The sequence below is a fragment of the Salarias fasciatus genome, unplaced genomic scaffold (assembly GCF_902148845.1).
Source record: "Salarias fasciatus unplaced genomic scaffold, fSalaFa1.1, whole genome shotgun sequence".
NCBI classification, from domain to species: Eukaryota; Metazoa; Chordata; class Actinopteri; order Blenniiformes; family Blenniidae; genus Salarias; species Salarias fasciatus.
This window is the reverse complement of record NW_021941255.1, coordinates 75,693-94,630: the sequence shown is the minus strand read 5'-3', so window position 1 is coordinate 94,630 and position 18,938 is coordinate 75,693. Positions and strand designations below refer to the sequence as shown.

Genomic DNA, 18,938 nt, shown 5'->3' with positions numbered 1-18,938 from the left:
GAGCTCGTCGTACGACGGGGCTGACGTGGCATTCCTGAAACTTCCGTACCTCGCCGATCTCAGCGTTTGAATGATTGGCGTTGATAAATGCAGTGGCTGAATTTGATCGTCATTAACATGTTGCGCCCTGAAATATTCATGGTTCCGAAGCCCCGCCCACTGAGGTCAAACACAGAAAAGGAGCGATTTTGGCGAAAAAAGAAACTTTTAGGAGCTGGAAATGGATCCTGTCAGTCTGAGGTGAAGGTAAATCAGGAGGAGGTCTTTGGAATAATTAAAACTGAAATTAAAGGGGAATAGAAAAACACTGTCTGGAGGAAGCTCGCGGTGGCGGTAAACAGGGTCGCCCGGACGAACGATACCGGTTGAGGTCTGAACAGATTATAGATCCGTTAATTTAACCCTGATATTAATAATGAGGCTGATTCAAGTTGTACAGCTCAGATTTGTATTGTTTTGTTTAATGATGTCTCAGAGTCAGACAGCAGCGGCACCACCGCCAGGTCTCCTCCCCACAGTGGGGACGGTCCCACCGAGACACACCCAGCACCGGACCCGGTGCCGAGCAGGACCTCAGACTGAGTAGGACCCGGACCGAACAGGACCCGGGACTCAGGCCACCGAGGGCGGCGCGTGCCACACTGCAAAAAGTCCAAATCTGAGCAAGTTTTTTCAACTTGTTTTGAGTGAAAATGTCTAATTTTACTTGATTTAAGATAATTTTCCTTAAATTTTATATTTGATCAAGATAAAAAGGCTTGATTTAAGAGAAAATTCAATGAAATCAAGAAAAATTTTTGCTTGTTCTATTGGCAGATTTTTTCTTAAATTAAGAAATTTTTACTTGAAATTAGTAAAAAAAAATCTGCCAATAGAACAAGCAACAAATGTTCTTGATTTCAGAGAATTTTCTCTGAAATCAAGCCTTTTTATCTTGATCAAATATAAAATTTAAGGAAATTTATCTTAAATCAAGTAAAATTATACATTTTCACTCAAAACAAGTTGAAAAAATTGCTCAGATTTGGAATTTTTGCAGTGCACCTGCTGCCGGTGCTGCTTAAATCAAAGACAATTTATAGAAGTCTTAATAAATGTTTGACTAAACGTCCTCTGTCTGTATTTAATCTCCCTTCAGCTTATATTTTATTTCTAGGTTACTGGTGTCACATCACTGATTAAATAAATCATTTGCTAAACTTTAGAGTTCATTTACATTTCAGTAGCGGTTCTTCAGGTCCTGTCTCCTCCGCCCAGACCCAAGCCTGCTGGTTCCCGCATCCTCTTGTGGCGCAAGCGCATCAAAAGTAACTCTATCAGCAGTGCATTATTGTGTAAAACTGCCTAAATAAAGTCACACTCAGTTTTAGGGATGAACAGGAACAGCAGCGTCTCCCCTGCTGGCTCTGAAGCTGCTCTGCAGCAGCTGTTCGTCTTTTCTCACTGTTAAAACTGCTCCTCTCCGTGCAGGATGGACCAGCGGACTTACTGAAAGTTAAAAATCCTTTATTAATCTCGCAAGGAAGAATTTTATTAGACATTCCGTAAGGGCATCATTTTATTTTTTGTTTTTTTTAATCTGTCCTGAATGTGTGCTGCTTGTGCTTTATGGCGTGATTGAGATGTGCTTTATAATTATTTTCATGCTCCGCCAGGTTTTTCTGTACTGCTCCGCAGGTCCACACTGACTGAAACTTGTGGACACGATGTCAGAGCTGTCGTGAGATTTCATCTTTCCAAACGTTCACAATCATATTGATAAATAACTAACCCGTCTTTCATATGGACGTACGACGGGGGTACGCCCGTATACCGCCGTACGACCGTCTGATAAATGAGGGCCCTTGTGTTTATTGATTCGTCTGTAGATCCAGACTCCCTGAAGGAGAAGCTCTTTAACGCCAGTCTGTAGGTGGAATTGAGGAGACTTTTCTCCTGACCTGCAGAGATGCAGCTGCTGGATCTTTGTTCGGCTCGGCCTGCAGGTTGAATTTGCCTTCATGAATGTTGTGTAGTCGTCCGTCTCCGGATCGTCTCCACAGTCTGCTGATTTTGTATTCCAGCTGTATTTCCGTCTCTGCTGCAAACACCACAGGCCTCGGCTGTGAAGGGGGGTCGTTTCCTGAGAGGCCGGGTCTGTGTGGAGGGGGAGGTGTTGATGGGAACGACCTGACAGCAGGGCGGCGACGTTCACTCAGTGGAACCTCACAGCAGGAGCAGAGAAACACAGAACCCAGCTCTGAAGATGTTCCTCACCGGTTCCTTCCTCCGATCTTCCTCACAGGTAAGCAGAGGTCTTTCCGGTCTCGCAGTCTGGTTTTAGAAGAGAGTCTGGGCCAGAGGTCTGGGATCTTCACTGGGAACTCTCTCAGGGTTTAGTCGGTTTTAGTGATCCGTTAATTCAGCTTGTCAGTAAGTGAAGACAGGTCAAGCAGGTAAACAGAACCAGACCAGTTCAAACTGTGGATTAAACTTTCTTTTTATAATAATTCACAGAACAGACTAATAAATGTTTTCATGAGACTGAAACAGTGGAGCGATCTGTTGTTGATGCTGACGGTGAACAAACTTCCAGGAAGTGCATTAAAGGGTAAAAACTCAAAGGAAGACCAACGCTGAGGCAGTCAGTGTGGTTTATTTCTAAAGACTCCAGTCTGGAGCTTTTTTAATGTCCGTCGATCAGAACATGAAGGAAATTGAAACCCTGCTGGCATTTCCTCTCCCAGAAGCTCTTCCTGAGGTGGAGATAAGTCTCACGGAGATCAGAGAAAGTTGATAAAGAAGCTAGGAGTGTGAGGCTGATCTTCTCCTCATGCAAACCAGTTTATCTCCCCATCAGGTGGATTCAGCTCCAGTCCTCCTCCAGTCCCTGTTTCTGAAGGACACAGTGGGAGTTCCAGGTAAGATAAAGTTCTGGTCGTCCAGGTATGAAAGTAACACAGCAGTCCTGTTTGATCTGGACCAGAGTCCACTTCTGGGACTTCCTGTTAAAGTCCTCTTCCTTTGGTTCTTGTATTAAAGCTTCCCTGAACTCTGATCCGGATCAAACAGGTGAACTCTGGTCTCCTTCAAAATGAGGGTCTTGCTTCACTTGCAAACGGACTTTCCAGCGGCTGTAGTGAGGGGACGTGACGTGGAGTGCAGTGCATTCTGGGTAGTACAACAAACAAAGCCAACATAGTAAGTCAGAATAAACAAAGAGTTAAACTGTCTGGAGGTCAGAGGTCAGATGTGGAGTGGTGAGGAAGCGCAGGAGCTCATTGATAGACGGCTAGGTATCACGGCTGCCAGGTGCTAGCCAGCTGAAGGGGCGGGACTTCCTCGTCAGACTGGACCAACCAACGAGCCGTCTTCTTCCTCTTCTTCGGGCTTCACTTCCTCTCTGGTCAGAGTTCATTTCAGGGGGCAGCTCCTCCGGACAGCAGCTGGTGGGACAGCAGGACGCCTCATTTACACACCAACAAGAGAAACTACATCGTTCTCGAGTTTCTTTCTCAGAACAGTTTCATGTTATAAGTTGACTTTCAGAAAACAATGTCCGTTTACACGGCAACGGCAGAAACACTGAACACGACAGAGCTCTCATGTTGGTTCTCTAGTTGGTGCTGCTGTTTGTTTTAGTCATGGAACCACGGAGAACAGCACAGTCCAAACATTAACAGTGGAGAAACAGACATTCACATGGACAGAACAGCAAGTCCAGGAGGATCTGGACTGGAACCAGAACCAGGACCAGGACCAGGAGGATCTGGACTGGGAGTCAAGACACTCTGGAGAAAGACATGGTTCTGATTGCCGGTCTACTGAGCATGTGTAGAACTACTGTTTAGCCAAACTGAAAACACTTTGTGTGTCTTGTGTTTGGGTTAGTGACTCAGTTTGGAGTTTGTTGTGATGAACATGAAGGAAATGAAACCCTGCTGGCATTTCCTCTCCCAGAAGCTCTTCCTGTGGTGGAGATAAGTCTCACAGAGATCAGAGAAAGTTTGATAAAGAAACAGGATGTGTGAGGCTGATTCTTCTCCTCATGAAATCCAGTTTCTCTCCCCACCAGGTGGATTCACCTCCAGTCCTCCTCCAGTCCCGACCAGAGTTCCAGGTAAAAACCGATGATTCTGTCTCCATCTCCTGGAGATTACTATGACCATCCCAGATTACCAGGGATGATGCTGAATGTTTTTTTTTTACCAACTTGTTCTTGGAGGTTCACCTGGTGAACTGGCTCCTGGTTACAGCTGGAGTTCAGGTCAGGAGTTTGGTTTGAGTAAGCTTCAGTAGTTAGCATCGGGACGAGTCTGGATGTTTAGCCTGACGTAGCTTTACTGGCTAGCAGTGGTTTGATAAAGTTATGGTTGAGTCTGATTTATAGTTAGCTTCAAGAGATCCAGACCAGAGTCCACTTCAGGGACTCTCAGTTCTGTCAATCTGGACCAGAGTCCACTTGAGTGATCCATTAATGAGGCTGTCAGTAAGTAAGCAAGGTCCATCCCATCCATCCATCCATTCCATCCATCCATCCATCCATCCATCCATTTTCTAAACCGCTTCATCCTTTTCAGGGTGGTGGGGCCTGGACCATTCCCAGACATCTTCGGGCGAGGTGGGGTCCACCCTGGACAGGTCACCAGGCTGTCACAGGACAAGTTATCCAGGTCAAGCAGGTAAACAGACACCAAACCAGTTCCACACTGTGGATGTATATCCTCGATAATGATTCACTGTCCAAAGGTTGTTTTGCGTTATTTCTGTTTCAATGGACCAGCCGTCAACAACATGCCTCATCACTCTGGGGGGGTTCCATTCTTACATTCTTGTGCTACTGCTTCACACTGCTCTATATAGAGTATTAGCAGCTGACGTCACACACCCGGCCTCGCGATGCATGCTGGGCAGTCGCCGCCATGTTGGAGTGAAAATAAACATTCAGGCGCATGACGCTCTTTCACTATTCCAGAGGATTATGCCGCTAATGCTGGTCAGAGGAGCGTGAATAGATGGAAAATGACCACAAAACATTAAGGACATAAAACATGTTGTGTTTGGTTGAACAGCTGTGAGATTTGGTGAAGAAGTGTGAGAAACATGATCTGAGCTGCTGCTGGGACATGTGAAGCTGGGTTCTGGTTTGTTTGCCGCTGACGGGAGGCGGTCGGCTCAGAATATCCTGCTGCTGTCTCTGAAAGTGTAGATTTTCTAGTTTCATATGAGACCCAGCATGGTGGAGCAGGCGGTTCTGGTTCTGGAGGGTTCTGTGTCTGGAGGCGGGGGGGGGGGGGGGCGTGTCCAATTGTTGCATCTGGATTTTACAGGTGTTATAAAACAAAGACTCGGTGGTCAGAGAGCAGCTGCAGCGTTCAGTCAGTGAGATGAAGGCTTCTGGTTCGAGACACAGGTGAAAAGAAATCCTCCTCACAGCATTTTAGTCTCTTTGACCCCGGTTGAAGTGGAGCAGGCAGCTGGACCCGGTACCGGGGTCCGTCGGGCCGAACGGGTTTAAAGGACTTCCGTGATGAAGAAGTCCGTTCTGGCTGGAGTTTAAACTCTGACATATAAGCGCGCAGGTCTACCGTAGACTTTACAAGAACATTGTCCGAGTGTTGCCCAGCGCTCCCACAAAGCCGGAAACAAAATACTTGTATGAATCCAGGCTCCTGTACGCAGAAGAACTGTCGATTAGAGAACAGTCAGTGTCGCGTTCTCCAGATCGGGGGAGTTCTGGAGTTCTCAGCCGGGCATCCGGGTCCTGCTGCAGCCTAAATCCGTAGTTTCTCCCGTACCGTCTTTGTGTTACCTCAAAATTGTCCACTTGATCTGACAACACAACAACATCCCTGCTCTCCTCATCAGTCCACGTTTTCAACGCTAAGAACACCGGAACGTGCACTGCTCTCTGTGAATGAAACCACATATCACATGGTTGTTTTCACTCCGACATGGCGGCGGTCCTCCGGTTGACACTCCCGGTTCACGTGACTGCAGATACTCTATACAGCTACAGTCACAGGGGCCCTCTGCTCAAACTGAAACAAACCAGGAAACATTGTTTTGACACTGAATGACGAAATTCTCCTGGGACGAGGAGACCGGCAGTTAATCTCACGAGAGAGATCAACAGAAGAAAAGAAGCTAAAGAGTTGGCATTAAGTCGCTCCTGCTGTGACTCTCGTCATGCTAGTTGTCGTTTCACTGACGTTCCGCCAGTTTTGTGTTTGTGCTTAAATTTACAACACATTTCTAAGTACAAGTACAAACTGATCATTCCTTACCTTGCATGGAAAGCGTGTGTGTGTGTTTCGGTGGTGTGTGTGCGTGTGTGTGTGTGTGTTCGTGTGTGTGTGTGTGTGTGTGTGTGTGTGTGTGTGTGTGTGTGTTTGTGGTGTGTGTGGTGATAAATGAGGATCCAGGAGTGTGAGCCTGACCTTCTCCTCATGAAAACCAGTTTCTCTCCTCATCAGTTAGCTTCAGCAGTTAGCATCGGATGATCTGGATGTTTAGCCTGACGTAGCTTTACTGGTGAGCAGTGGTTTGATAAAGTTTACAGTTCTGTCATGAGTTATGAGTTAGCTTACATGATCCACACCAGAGTCCATTGAGTGATCCCATTAATGAGCTTGTCAGTAAGCTGAAGCAAGGTCCATCCATCCATCCATCCATCCATCCATCCATTTTCTAAACCACTTCATCCCTTTCAGGGTGGTGGGGGCCTGGACCCATTCCCAGCCACTTCGTCTAGGGCGGGGTCCACCCTGGACAGGTCGCCAGGCTGTCACAGGACAAGTTAATCAGGTCAAGCAGGTAAACAGACACCAAACCCAGTTCCAAACTGTGAATTTTTTTTTCTAATGTAGCTTTACTGGTTAGCAACGATTCTATCAAATTATGGTTGAGTCATGATTTATGAGTTAGCTTCAAGAGATCCAGACCAGAGTCACTTGACGGACTCTCAGTTCTGTTTGATCTGGACCAGAGTCCACTTGAGTGATCCCATTAATGAGGCTGTCATTAAGCTGAGCCATGTCCATCCATCCATCCATCCATCCATCCATTTTCTAAACCGCTTCATCCTTTTCAGGGTGGTGGGGGCCTGGACCCATTCCCAGCCACTTCGGGCGAGGGCGGGGTCCACCCTGGACAGGTCGCCAGTCTGTCGCGGGACAAGATAATCCAGGTCAAGCAGGTAAACAGACACCAAGCCAGTTCCACACTGTGGATGTTATATCCTCGATAATGATTCACTGTCCAAACGGTTGTTTTGCGTTATTTCTGTTATAATGAACCGGCCAGCAACAACATGCCTCATCACTCCGGGGGGGTTCCGTTCTGACATTCTTGTGCTACTGCTTCACACTGCAGCATAAACCTAACAGTCACAGTGAGCCCTCTGCTGGACTGAAGGAGGTACTGCTTGACTTAGGCACTGCTGTGAACTCTATGTGAACAACAAAGATTTAATGATCATAATAGCAGCAACGAGTGTTAAAAGTCGCAACTGGAAATATGTAAATCTGTCAAAAACAGTCGATTTACGGCGATTCTACAGCGGATTCAACTTTTTTTTATAATAATTCACAAAACAGACTAAGAAACAGAAGCAATCTGTTTTTGATGTGGACGGTGAACAAACTTCCAGGAAGGCGCTGAAGCACAGGTGTGGTTCCTGAGGGCCGCAGCTCTGCGTGTTCTCCATGTTCTCCATGTTCTCCATGTTCTCCCTGCTTCCACACACCTGAAGCTCTTGAAGGTTCATCACCAAGTTCAGCTGAAAGGTCTGATAACGAGCCTCATGACAAGCAGCCTGTTGAAGCAGGGAGAACATGGAGAACATGGAGAACATGGAGAACATGGAGAACATGAAGGCTGCGGCCCTCCAGGAATCCTCCTGCATTAAGGGGTAAAAACCCAAAGGAGCAGCGAAGCTCAAACACTGTGTGTGTGGTCTATTTGTAAATGACTCCAGTGTGGAACTTTCTAAAAATGCATCAATCAGACTATCAAGGAAATGAAACCCTCCCAGGATTTCCTCTGCCAGGAGCTCGGTCTTCCTGTGGTGGCGATAAGTCTCACAGGCCTCTTTTCCACCAAACCAGTTCCCGGGCTGAACCGGGGCCTGGGGCCCACCTGGTTTCAAATCCAGGGCCTGAAAATCCCTGCTTGGTTTTCCACCGCACTGGCCGCCACCGAGGGGGAGGCGGAGCGACGCCATTGCGTCATTGCAGAACGTCCAGTGGTATGAAGAAGTATCTGAATCTTTTGGAATTTCTCACATTTCTGCATAAAATCACCATTAAATGTGATCTGATCTTTGTCAAAATCACACGATGAAAAAACAGTGTCTGCTTTAACTGAAAACCACCCAGACCTCGCTCAGCCAGAGTTTTGTTTTTCTTTTTTATTTATTGCAAGAATGATCAAAATACAACCATTGGCATTCACATGTTACTAAATCACTGAAATAATCCAAGACACATCAAACACAGACACATATCCACACACACACACACACACACACACCACACACACACACACGTACACAAAATTACCGCCCAGCCGGAGTGTGTTCGAAGATCACCTGTTGCCGTAGCTCCGCCCCCAGGGCCGGGCTCAGTCGATGAGTTGCAGGTTCTGATCGGGGCCTGATCTGGCCCAGAAAGAAAGTGGTTCCTGAAAAAGCCCCGGTTTTTGGGAGCCGGGGCCGCAGTTGGTGCGGACACAAGAACCGGTTCAATTTTTGGGTGCCGGCCCCGATTTGGGCCCGGGAAACCAGTTTGGTGGAAAGGAGGCCACAGAGATCAGAGAAAGTTTGATAAAAGAAACCAGAGGCCTCATTTATCAACTGTGTGTAAAAACGGTCAGAAATCATGTCTTATGAAATGTAGCGTGTGTGTAAGTTCACAGAAATCTGTCATTTCCAAACGTGTCCGTGGGGGTCGCTGTGCATCAGTAAGTCCTCAGGGTTGATAAATCCCAGTGTGTTTTGTGCAATTTCTGGATCATTTCCCTCTCAGAAAAGCCGCCAAATAACCATAAATGGCAACAGCATGCGTCTTTTTTAGTACTAATTGTTCCTCTCCTCCTCGCTTTTCACCATCATGGCAACGAGGTGAAGAGGAGAACTTTCCCTCAAACTGAAACAAACCAGAAAGCATTGTTTGGTACATTGAATGATGGAAACTCTTCCTGGGACGAGGAAACCAGCAGTTAGTGCTCAGAGGAGAGATCAACAGAAGAAGAAACCGAAAGGGGTTTGGCATTAAAGTCAGTGACCGAAGCCCCAGAGTGGACCGAAGTCCCAGAGTGGACAGAAGCCCCAGAGTGGACAGAAGCCCCAGAGTGGACAGAAGTCCCAGAGTGGACAGAAGCCCCAGAGTGGACAGAAGCCCCAGAGTGGACAGAAGCCCCAGAGTGGACAGAAGTCCCAGAGTGGACAGAAGCCCCAGAGTGGACAGAAGTCCCAGAGTGGACAGAAGTCCCAGAGTGGACAGAAGCTGGATATAAACCACGGCATGAATCCATTCATATTCGTTTAACCCCCCAAAATGTCCAAACTGGGAACCCAACCCAGTTTCCCAGGAGGCCGTTGGGACTTCTACTACTGGTCTCTCACTGAACGTTTAAAAGTACTGATCATGACAGAACCCGGTAGGACCCACAGACCACATGAATGAACAGAACCTCCCGAGGAGCTCAGAGCTCTCAGCGAACAGATCAGCTGCACTTGAGAAGCGCTTCCCTGCAGGGCTCACGGACCGGGTCGCAGTCTCAACCAGCTCTCAGCTTCGTGCCACAACTTTTCATCCCACATCCAGAACGTCCTGTTTGCCTCGAGATGAAGCTGCTAATGGAGCAGTTCTAATGAAAGCAACGGAGAACATGTGCTGTTTGCTCCTGCTGTGACTTTCTTCGTGCTGGTTGTCGTTCACTGACGTTCTGCCAGGTTCTGCGTTGTTTGTGCTTAAATTTACACACATTTCTAAGTATAAGTACAAACTGATCAGTTCCTTACTTTGCATGGGAAAGCTTGTGTGTGTGTGTGTGTGTGTGTGTGTGTGTGTGTGTGTGTGTGTGTGTGTGTTCTCGTATTTCTATCCTTGTTGGGGCCAAATGTCCCCACAAGGATAGCAAAACGTGGAACGACGTGCCTTGTGGGGACCTTTTTCCGGTCCTAAGTAGGAGAAACAGTGTTTTCCTTGACCATGTTGTTGTTACTGAAAAAGTAAAAGTGCAAAAACATTTCTTTAGGGTTAGGCTTTGTTGTGGTGTGGGTTAGGGTTAGGGTAGTGTTAGGGTTAGGGGCTAGACATGAATGTGGAGTCAATGGCCGGTCCCCACAAGGATAGAAATACAAGACTGAGCGTGTGTGTGTGTTGTGTGTGTGTGTGAGGTTTATAAATGAGCATCCAGAGCATGAGCCTGACCTTCTCCTCATGAAAACCAGTCTCTCTCCCCATCAGGTGGATTCGGCTCCAGTCCTCCTCCAGTCCCTGTTTCGGAAGACACAGCGGGAGTTCCAGGTAAAAACTGATGAGTCCTGTCCCTCCATCTCCAACTGTGAGCTGACTGGAACAGAGCATTGACGCTTCTCCTCCTGCTGGATGAAGGGGCCGTGTGGAGACTGAAGAATACTCTCCTGGAGATTACTATGACCATCCAGATTACCAGGTATAATGCTGAATTTTTTTTTTTTACCAACTTGTTCTTGGAGGTTCACCTGGTGAACTGGCTCCTGGTTACAGCCGGAGTTCAGGTTAGGCGTTTGGTTTGAGTTAGCTTCAGTAGGCATCGGGATGAGTCTGGATGTTCAGCCTCACATAGCTTTACTGGTCCTCATGCTGGGGCTCTACGGTGTAGAGGCGTGTCCCCCTGCGTGGCGGATAGGGGCGGCCCTCCTTTGGGGGGAATGTACTTGAATAAAACGGAAATAGCGTGCCGTGGACCACATAGCTTAGGAGAGGGACAACTTTGACTCCAAACTCGGGTAGATTGAACTCATTAGCCTTGATAACAGTCTGTCTAGGAGAAGGACAACTCTGACTCCAAACCCAGGTGGCAGCCCCACCAACCAGCTATCCTGCGGTGGGCCAACAACCCACCTAGGAGAAACATCATCTGTTACGAAACTGACCAGAGAAAGAAGCCGGACTGACCCTCACGGTAACGGATCCCAGCCCGCCCCCGACCAACGAGTACGGATCGACCTTCGTCGCAGGACCCGTGTCGCCACATGGACTGTCCAGACTCTCCTTCGCCCCGGAGCTGCCCCCCTCCTGTCCCGAGAGCTCTGCTGCTACAACACCTCCCTGGCAGGGCGCTGTGAGGTCCGACGGCGAGGTAATGGCGAAACAACAGCAGGCAACAACAGCAGTGGCCCTGAGAGCTGGACCGACCTTTATGGTGTGGCTCTTGCCGTTCCAAAAGCCCTCCAGAAGTCCCTCATCAGCTGGACAACCCTAAGCGACAGACTACTGTCTGCTCGCTTCCTCCACCACCATGGCGAGATGCCAGTGGTTGTCGCCTACGCCCCCACAGACGTCGCTGATGAGGATGTGAAGGATGTGTTCTTCAACCAACTCCACCAGGCTGTCAGCCAAGCTCCACTCCACGACGTCACCATCATTCTCACTGACGCCAACGCCACTCTGTCCAGCAGCGACCGGTCCCCCGGCCCGCCTGTCGGCACCACCTTGAGTGACAGGAAAACAAATGACAATGGCAACCGCCACCTCCTCTGCTACCATAGCAGCCTCTGTGTTGCTGACACCTGGTTTCCTCGGAAACAAATCCATCACTGGATGTAGTACAGCCCAGATGGCTAAACCAGGAAGAAGCTGGACCATATCATCATTTCTCGATCCTGGAAGTCATTTGTCACTAACTGCTGGGTGTACAGAGGAGACAGCTTGGCAACGCAGACCATCGCCTGCTGGTGACCCAGCTAAAGCTAAAGCTCCGAGCCAACCACACCAGACTCAGCCTTGCCCCGACTCCTCTCGAGTCCCGACTCAACAACCCCAACATCGCCACAGACTTCAGTTGCTCCACCTGCTGCACCCTTGATGCCCTGGCTCCCGACAAAGTGACAGACTGGGCGACCTTCAAGGAAAGTGACCTCCAGTCTGCTCACAATGTCCTCGGACGCTACGACCGTCCCCGAGAAAGCCCTGGATATCAGAGAGGACCTAAACATCATCGACCAGCGGCGTGAGGGCCGGCTCCGAGGCGACCTCACGGAGTATCGGTGACTGAACTGCCTGCGCAATGGGGCCATCGCTGAGGATAGGGAGAGGTTCTGGGAAGCAGAAGCCCGACAGCTAGAGTCGGCGGCCAACAATAACCTGAGCCGTGTATTCAGTCTACTGCATCAAGCCCGTAGCGGTCCACACATAAAGACAGCTCTGGTAAAAGATTCTGACGGTAATCTCATTACAACTGAGGCCACCTGCCTCGAGTGCTGGAAGGAATGCTTTAGCCTCCTCCTGCAGCACAGCACCATCCCAGCTGATCCCGTCCTCCTAGAGGCTGCTAACGCTGCCCCCCCAGCAACGCCTGCTGCATAGGCCCTGTAACACCCGGGGAAATGAGAGCTGCCCTGAAGAAACTGAACATCAGGAAAGCCCCGGCATCTGTGCCATCACCGGTGAGATGCTCAAAGCCAGCGGTGATGGCATGGGGGAGCGGCTAACCCACCTGTTCAATCAGGTGTGGGAAACAGAGCAGCTGCCACCGACTGGACCAGAGGGTCATCCTGCCCTTCTGGAAACGCAAGGGTGATTGGCTGGTCTGCAGAAACTATAGAGGCATTACCCTGCTCTCTATCCCTGGCAAGGTCTTCACCAGGATCTGGCTTCACCGTCTCCTTCCAGCGACCAGAAGCCGCCGCCGTCCCCAGCAGGCTGAGTTTATGCCCAATCGCTCCACAATTGACCGCATCTCTGCCGTACGTCTGCTGATAGAGAAGACCCATGAGTTTCGTAAAGACTGCCATCTGTATATCGGATTCATGGATCTGAAGGCCGCCTTTGACACCGTCCTGTCACTCCTCTCTGTGGAACATCCTCTAAACCTCAGAGAACCACCCAAGATCATCGCTTTGTTCCAGCTGCTCTACAGCAGAGAGCTGTGTCCGTATTAACGGTATTGATTCCAAATGGTTTACCATCTCCAGTGGCGTTCTCCAGGGCTCTGTGTGGCTCCTGATCTTTTAACTGCATCATCGACCATTTGATGTCCAAGGTCTGCGAGGCGTCCCCAGTGTTCCTTCGGCAGCTACACCTGACTGACCTGGAATACGCTGACGACACCATCCTGCTCAGCACAACCTACAGTCAGCTGAGAGACGCTCTGGGCATTTACTGTGAGGAGGGCAGCACAGTTTGACCTCAAAGTGAGCTGGACTAAAACCAAGTTCATGTATGTCAGTGATAGACCAGATCCACCTCCCATGCAAACCGGTAGCAACATCGTAGAGCCTGTCAGGAACTTTGTGTATCTGGAGTCCATGGTGACAGACAGCAGGGACCTAAAACCAGAGATTGACCGCAGACGAGCCCTGGCAGCATCTGCTCTGCAGTCCCTCTGGAAACCACTCTGGCGGCACCAGACCATCTCACGAAAGCTGGATCTCCGGATCTACAACTTAGCCGTACTCTCCATCCTGCTTTATGGCTCATAAACGTGGCCCCTGAACGACACTCTGGCCTCAAGAATCGATGGCTTTGATAGCAGGGCTCTTAGAACCATCGAGAACATCAGGTGGCCTCAGCGAGTTTCCAATGAAGTGCTCAGAGCCGCACAGGCCAGCCCCGAGCATCTTCCTTGGTCGCACAACGCCGCCCTGCTGACTGGGCCATGTCCTTCGTCTACACCGGGAACATCCGACACGAGTCATTCTCCAGTTTGACCCAAAGGCCTCAGGCTGAAGACGACCACGAGGGAAGCCCCGGACCCGATGGCTCGACGTCATTGCGGGCGACCTCCAACAACATGGAGTTGCTGTGGAGGATGCAGAGCAGCTGGCGGAAGATCGCCAGCACTGGAAAAATCTGGTTCATCCGGTCTGCTCAACGCACTGGAATGGGATACCCTGACCCTCACTGGAGCGCTAAGAAGAAGTAAGAATCTTTACTGGTTAGAAATGGTTTGATAAGTCATGGTTGTGTCATGATTTATGAGTTAGCTTCAATAGATTCAGTCCAGAGTCCACTTCAGGGAATATCAGTCGAGTCCTGTTTGAGCTGGACTAGAGTGAACTTCAGGGACTTTCAGTCCTGTTCGATCCAGACCAGAGTCCACTTGAGTGATCCCATTAATTAGGCTGTCAGTAAGTTAACCAAGGTCCGTCCATCCCTCCATCCATCCATCCATCCATTTTCTAACCGCTTCATCCTTGTCAGGGTGGTGGGGGCCTGGACCCATTCCCAGCAACTTCGGGCAAGGGTGGGGTCCACCCTGGACAGGTCGCCAGTCTGTTACAGGACAAGTTAATCAAGGTCAAGCAGGTAAACAGAGACCAAACCAGTTCTAAACTGTGGATTTAACTTTTTTTCGAACATAAACTTTACTGGTTAGCAACCAAGCATTCTATCAAGTTATGGTTGTGTCATGATTTATGAGTTAGCTTCAATAGATCCAGACCAGAGTCCATTTGAAGGACTTTCAGTCCTGTTTGATCCAGACAAGGGTCCACTTCAGGGACTTCATATCCAATTTGATCTGGACCAGAGTCCACTTCAGGGATTTCCTGTGCTGTTCGATGCAGACGAGAGTCCCCTTCAGGGACTCTCAGTCCTGTTCGATCCAGACCAGAGTCCACTTGAGTGATCCCATTAATAGGCTGTCAGTAAGTTAAGCAAGGTCTGTCCATCCATCCATCCATCCATCCATCCATTTTCTAACCGCTTCATCCTTTCAGGGTGGTGGGGGCCTGGACCCATTCCCAGCCACTTCGGGCAAGGGTGGGGTCCACCCTGGACAGATAATCAAGGTCAAGCAGGTAAACAGACACCAAACCAGTTCCAAACTGTGAATTAAACCTTTTTTCTGACGTAGCTTTACTGGTTAGCAGTTGTTTGATAAAGTTATTATTGTGTCATGATTTATGAGTTAGCTTCAAAGAGATCCAGACCAGAGTCCACTTGAGTGATCCCATTAATTAGGCTGTCAGAAAGTTCAGCAAGGTCCATCACTCCTCTATCCCTTTTCTAAACCGCTTCATATCCTTTTCAGGGTGGTGGGGGCCTGGACCCATTCCCAGCAACTTCGGGCAAGGGTGGGGTCCACCCTGGACAGGTCGCCAGTCTGTCGCAGCACAAGATAATCAAGGTCAAGCAGGTAACAGACACCAAAGCCCAGTTCCACACTGTGGATGTTATAATCCTCGATAATGATTCACTGTCCATACGGTTGTTTGCGTTATTTCTGTTTTAATGGACCAGCCGTCAACAACATGCCTCATCACTCTGGGGGGGGGTTCCATTCTTCCATTCTTCTGCTACTGCTTCACACTGCACTATAAACCTGTGACTATAGACAGTCACAGTGAGCCCTCTGCTAGACTGAAGGAGGCACTGCTTCACTTAGGCACTGCTGTGAACTCTATGTAAACTACAATTACTTAATGTACATAATGGCAGCAATGAGTGTTGGGATGAGATGAGAGTCTCACGGATCAGGTGAGCATTTTAACCAGCTCTCAGCTTCTGTCACAACTTTCATCCAACATCCAGAATGTCTGTTTGCATTAAAATGAAGCTGCTAATGGAGCAGTTCTAATGAAAGCAAACAGAGAACATGTGCTGTTTGCTACTATCTTCATGCTAGTTGCCGTTTCACTGGCATTCTGCCAGGTTTTATGTTTGTGCTTAAATTTACACACATTTCGAAGTACAAGTACAAATTGATGAATTCCATACTTTGCATGGGAAAGCTCTCGTGTGTGTGTGTGTGTGTGTGTGTGTGTGTGTGTGTGTGGTTGACAAACGAGCATCCAGGAGCGTGAGCCTGATCTTCTCCTCATGAAACCCAGTCTCTCTCCCCATCAGGTGGATTCAGCTCCAGTCCTCCTCCAGTCCCTGTTTCTGAAGACACAGCGGGAGTTCCAGGTAAAAACTGATGAGTCTGTCTCCATCTCCAACTGTGAGCTGACTGGAACAGAGCAGTGACTCTTCTTCCTCCTGCTGGATGAAGGGCCGGTGGAGACTGGAGAATACTCTCCTGGAGATTACTATGACCATCCCAGATTACCAGGTATGATGCTAAATTTTTTTTTTACCAACTTGTTCTTGGAGGTTCACCTGGTTAACTGGCTCCTGGTTACAGCTGGAGTTCAGGTTAGGAGTTTGGTTTGAGTTAGCTTCAGTAGTTAGCATCGGCATGAAAGTCAAGTGTTGGATGGAGACATCCAAGGTCTCGCCACTGGCATCAGCTGGACTTCGCCACCACCAGGAGATCCTTGCTGACCAAGTGCTGGTCACGTGCAGTTTCCACAGCACTGACACCGACCATTCCCTGGTTGCCACCAAGGTACATCTCTGCCCCAGACATGTCAACCGCTCCAAGCAGAAAACCCCGGCCCCGCATCAACACGCTATGATTGCAGTGCCTGAACTGCGGAAACGCTACGCTGAAGTCATAAATGAAGTCCTGATGGACCGCCCCACTGACTGTGGAACCACATCCTTGAGGCCGTGTTTGAGATCGCCATAGGCACCTTTGAGAAGAACATGGGGAGGAGTGCGGATTGATTTGAAGCAGGAGCTACAGAGATGGAACCTGCCATCGCTGTTAAACGAGAAGCCCTAATCTCCCACAAGAAGGAGCCCTGTTACTAATACTTGCTGCACTGCGTGCTGCAAGTAACAATGCCCAAAAGATTGCAAGGCACTGTGCCCAACGACTTCTGGCTTAAAGGTGTAATGTAGAATGTTCTATTTGCTTTGAGTTCTGGGTGGATCATCAAATAACTGGTGGGTCTGTTTGTCAATCATTCTGACGAGCTGCTTTCGTCAAGCCGTTGTGTGTTTGCTCCCAATCGCATTCTGCTTATTGCGCATGCGCATTCAGAGTGTTTCTGTAGCCGGTGAGAGTCCCTTGAGTGATCCCATTAATTATGCTGTCATTATTAAGCAAGGTCCATCCATCCATCCATCCATCCATCCATTTTCTAAACCGCTTCATCCTTTTCAGGGTCTTCGGGGCCTGGACCCATTCCCAGCCACTTTGGGCGAGGGCGGGTCCACCCTGGACAGGTCGCCAGTCTGTCGGAGGGCAAGATAATCAAGGTCAAGCAGGTAAACGGACACCAAACCAGTTCCAAACTGTGGATTAAACTTTTTTTATATAGTAATTCACAGAACAGACTAAGAAATGATTTCTATCAGACTGAAACAGTGGAGCGATCTGTTTTCAGTCCACTTCAGGGACTTTCTGGTAAAGTCCACTTCATCTGTTTGGGTGTGAAAGCCCCTGAGCTCTGATCTGGGGTTCTTGGTTCACTTGCAAGTGGACTTTCCAGCATCTGCAGTGAGAGGACTTGTTGTGGAGTGCAATGCATTTTGGGTAGTCCCTCAAAATCAACACTCTGACTTCCTCCTCCTGAAATGACTTCTTCCAGAACAGTCATTTGAACACACTTGTTTGAACAGATGATATCGCCGCCCCTCGGCTGGTGATCGGAATGTTTACAGAGTAATCTGTGTTTCTTTCCAGAAAGGTTAAATGATCGATATGGCTGTGGGATGAGATCAACCTTTGATGGTGCGGAGTTACACGGTACGGAAGATGGGTAAACTACACGTTTTGTTTGTAGTCGTAATTTCAGGTCGATTGACGCTGATGGAAGTTTCAAATGTAGGATGGTGAGAAAGTCGATTATTGTGTGACTGATTTTTGCTCTTACTGTTCGGAAGGTGCCTGTTTGAAGAATTCGTTGAAACTGAGTTTGCTTTCTTTGCTTCCCTGGTTTCCAACATCCTGATTCAGCGTTTATTCTAAATCTTTTCAATTTTCTCCATTCCTTCTTTTATCTGTGAATAGAATCGTAATGAAACCGATTGTTGAGACTAAAGACAAAAGTAGAGGGCCTAAGACAATAGCTTAAAACTAGAAACAAAAGGTTAAGGCCTAAGACAATAGGTTAAGACGAAAGACAAAAGGTAAGATTAAAGACAAAAGGTCCACTTCTCTAAACTCTCCTCCAGACAGACATAAATGCTGAGATTAAAGATGAAATTTTAAGAATACAGGCAACGTGTTTAGTAAAGACTATTGTTGTAATTCAATGATTAGCTGCGTTTCCTCCTCGTGCATTCATCAATCTTTATTTATTCTGACGGTCCTTCTGCCCTGCCTGCCCCGCCCCATGTGCCCCTCTTGAATCCTCCAGTCTTCCATCATTAGATGCCTACATGTTAAACGGAACGGATCCTCCCGAATATCTCAGAGAGTACCTCGAAAGCTTCCGGTGACGTACCAGGTAACTCGGTTATTTTTCACCAAGGCATTGGTTTTTTGAACATGTAAATGATGCAGAAAGGTTGTGAATCCAACGGACTGTCCTCAACATAGTCCTAGGCTTTACTTCTTATTGTCTCATGCTAGCTGTTTGCCAAAGCTGTCCGTCCTGGGAGAGGGATCCCTCCATACTGTGGTTCTCCCCAACATTTCTTCCTCCCACTGGGTCTCTGGAGTTTTTTCTTGCCGGATGTGAGGGTCTAAGGCGGTGGTTGCTTCGTTTTGTCTCGTTACTGTGAATTTGACATATTAATATTATGCTTATTCACTGTTTTTATTTTTACCAACCAATGTAACATCTTGAAGCCTCTGAGGCAGCTGTTGTTGTGATACTGGGCTATACAAAAATAAATTGATTGATTGATTGCAGTGGCGGACCGTGAATTTCACACTAAGGCCTTCAGAACAGATCCGCCTGAATCAATCCACCT

The 18,938-nt window shown here is 48.4% G+C and overlaps 1 protein-coding gene across 1 annotated transcript; it reads left to right on the top strand.

Annotated features, from left to right (window-relative positions):
- The first annotated feature begins 4,456 nt into the window (after window positions 1-4,456).
- Window positions 4,457-18,469, top strand: LOC115384574 (uncharacterized). Its single transcript, XM_030086830.1, has 11 exons — window positions 4,457-4,468; window positions 4,560-4,661; window positions 7,073-7,177; window positions 14,391-14,495; window positions 14,909-14,989; window positions 15,223-15,327; window positions 16,038-16,097; window positions 16,183-16,242; window positions 17,182-17,285; window positions 17,704-17,766; window positions 18,394-18,469. The coding sequence occupies exons 1-9, from the start codon at window positions 4,457-4,459 to the stop codon at window positions 17,269-17,271; spliced, it is 720 nt and encodes a 239-aa protein (XP_029942690.1). The 3' UTR covers window positions 17,272-17,285; window positions 17,704-17,766; window positions 18,394-18,469.
- Window positions 18,470-18,938: the final 469 nt, after the last annotated feature.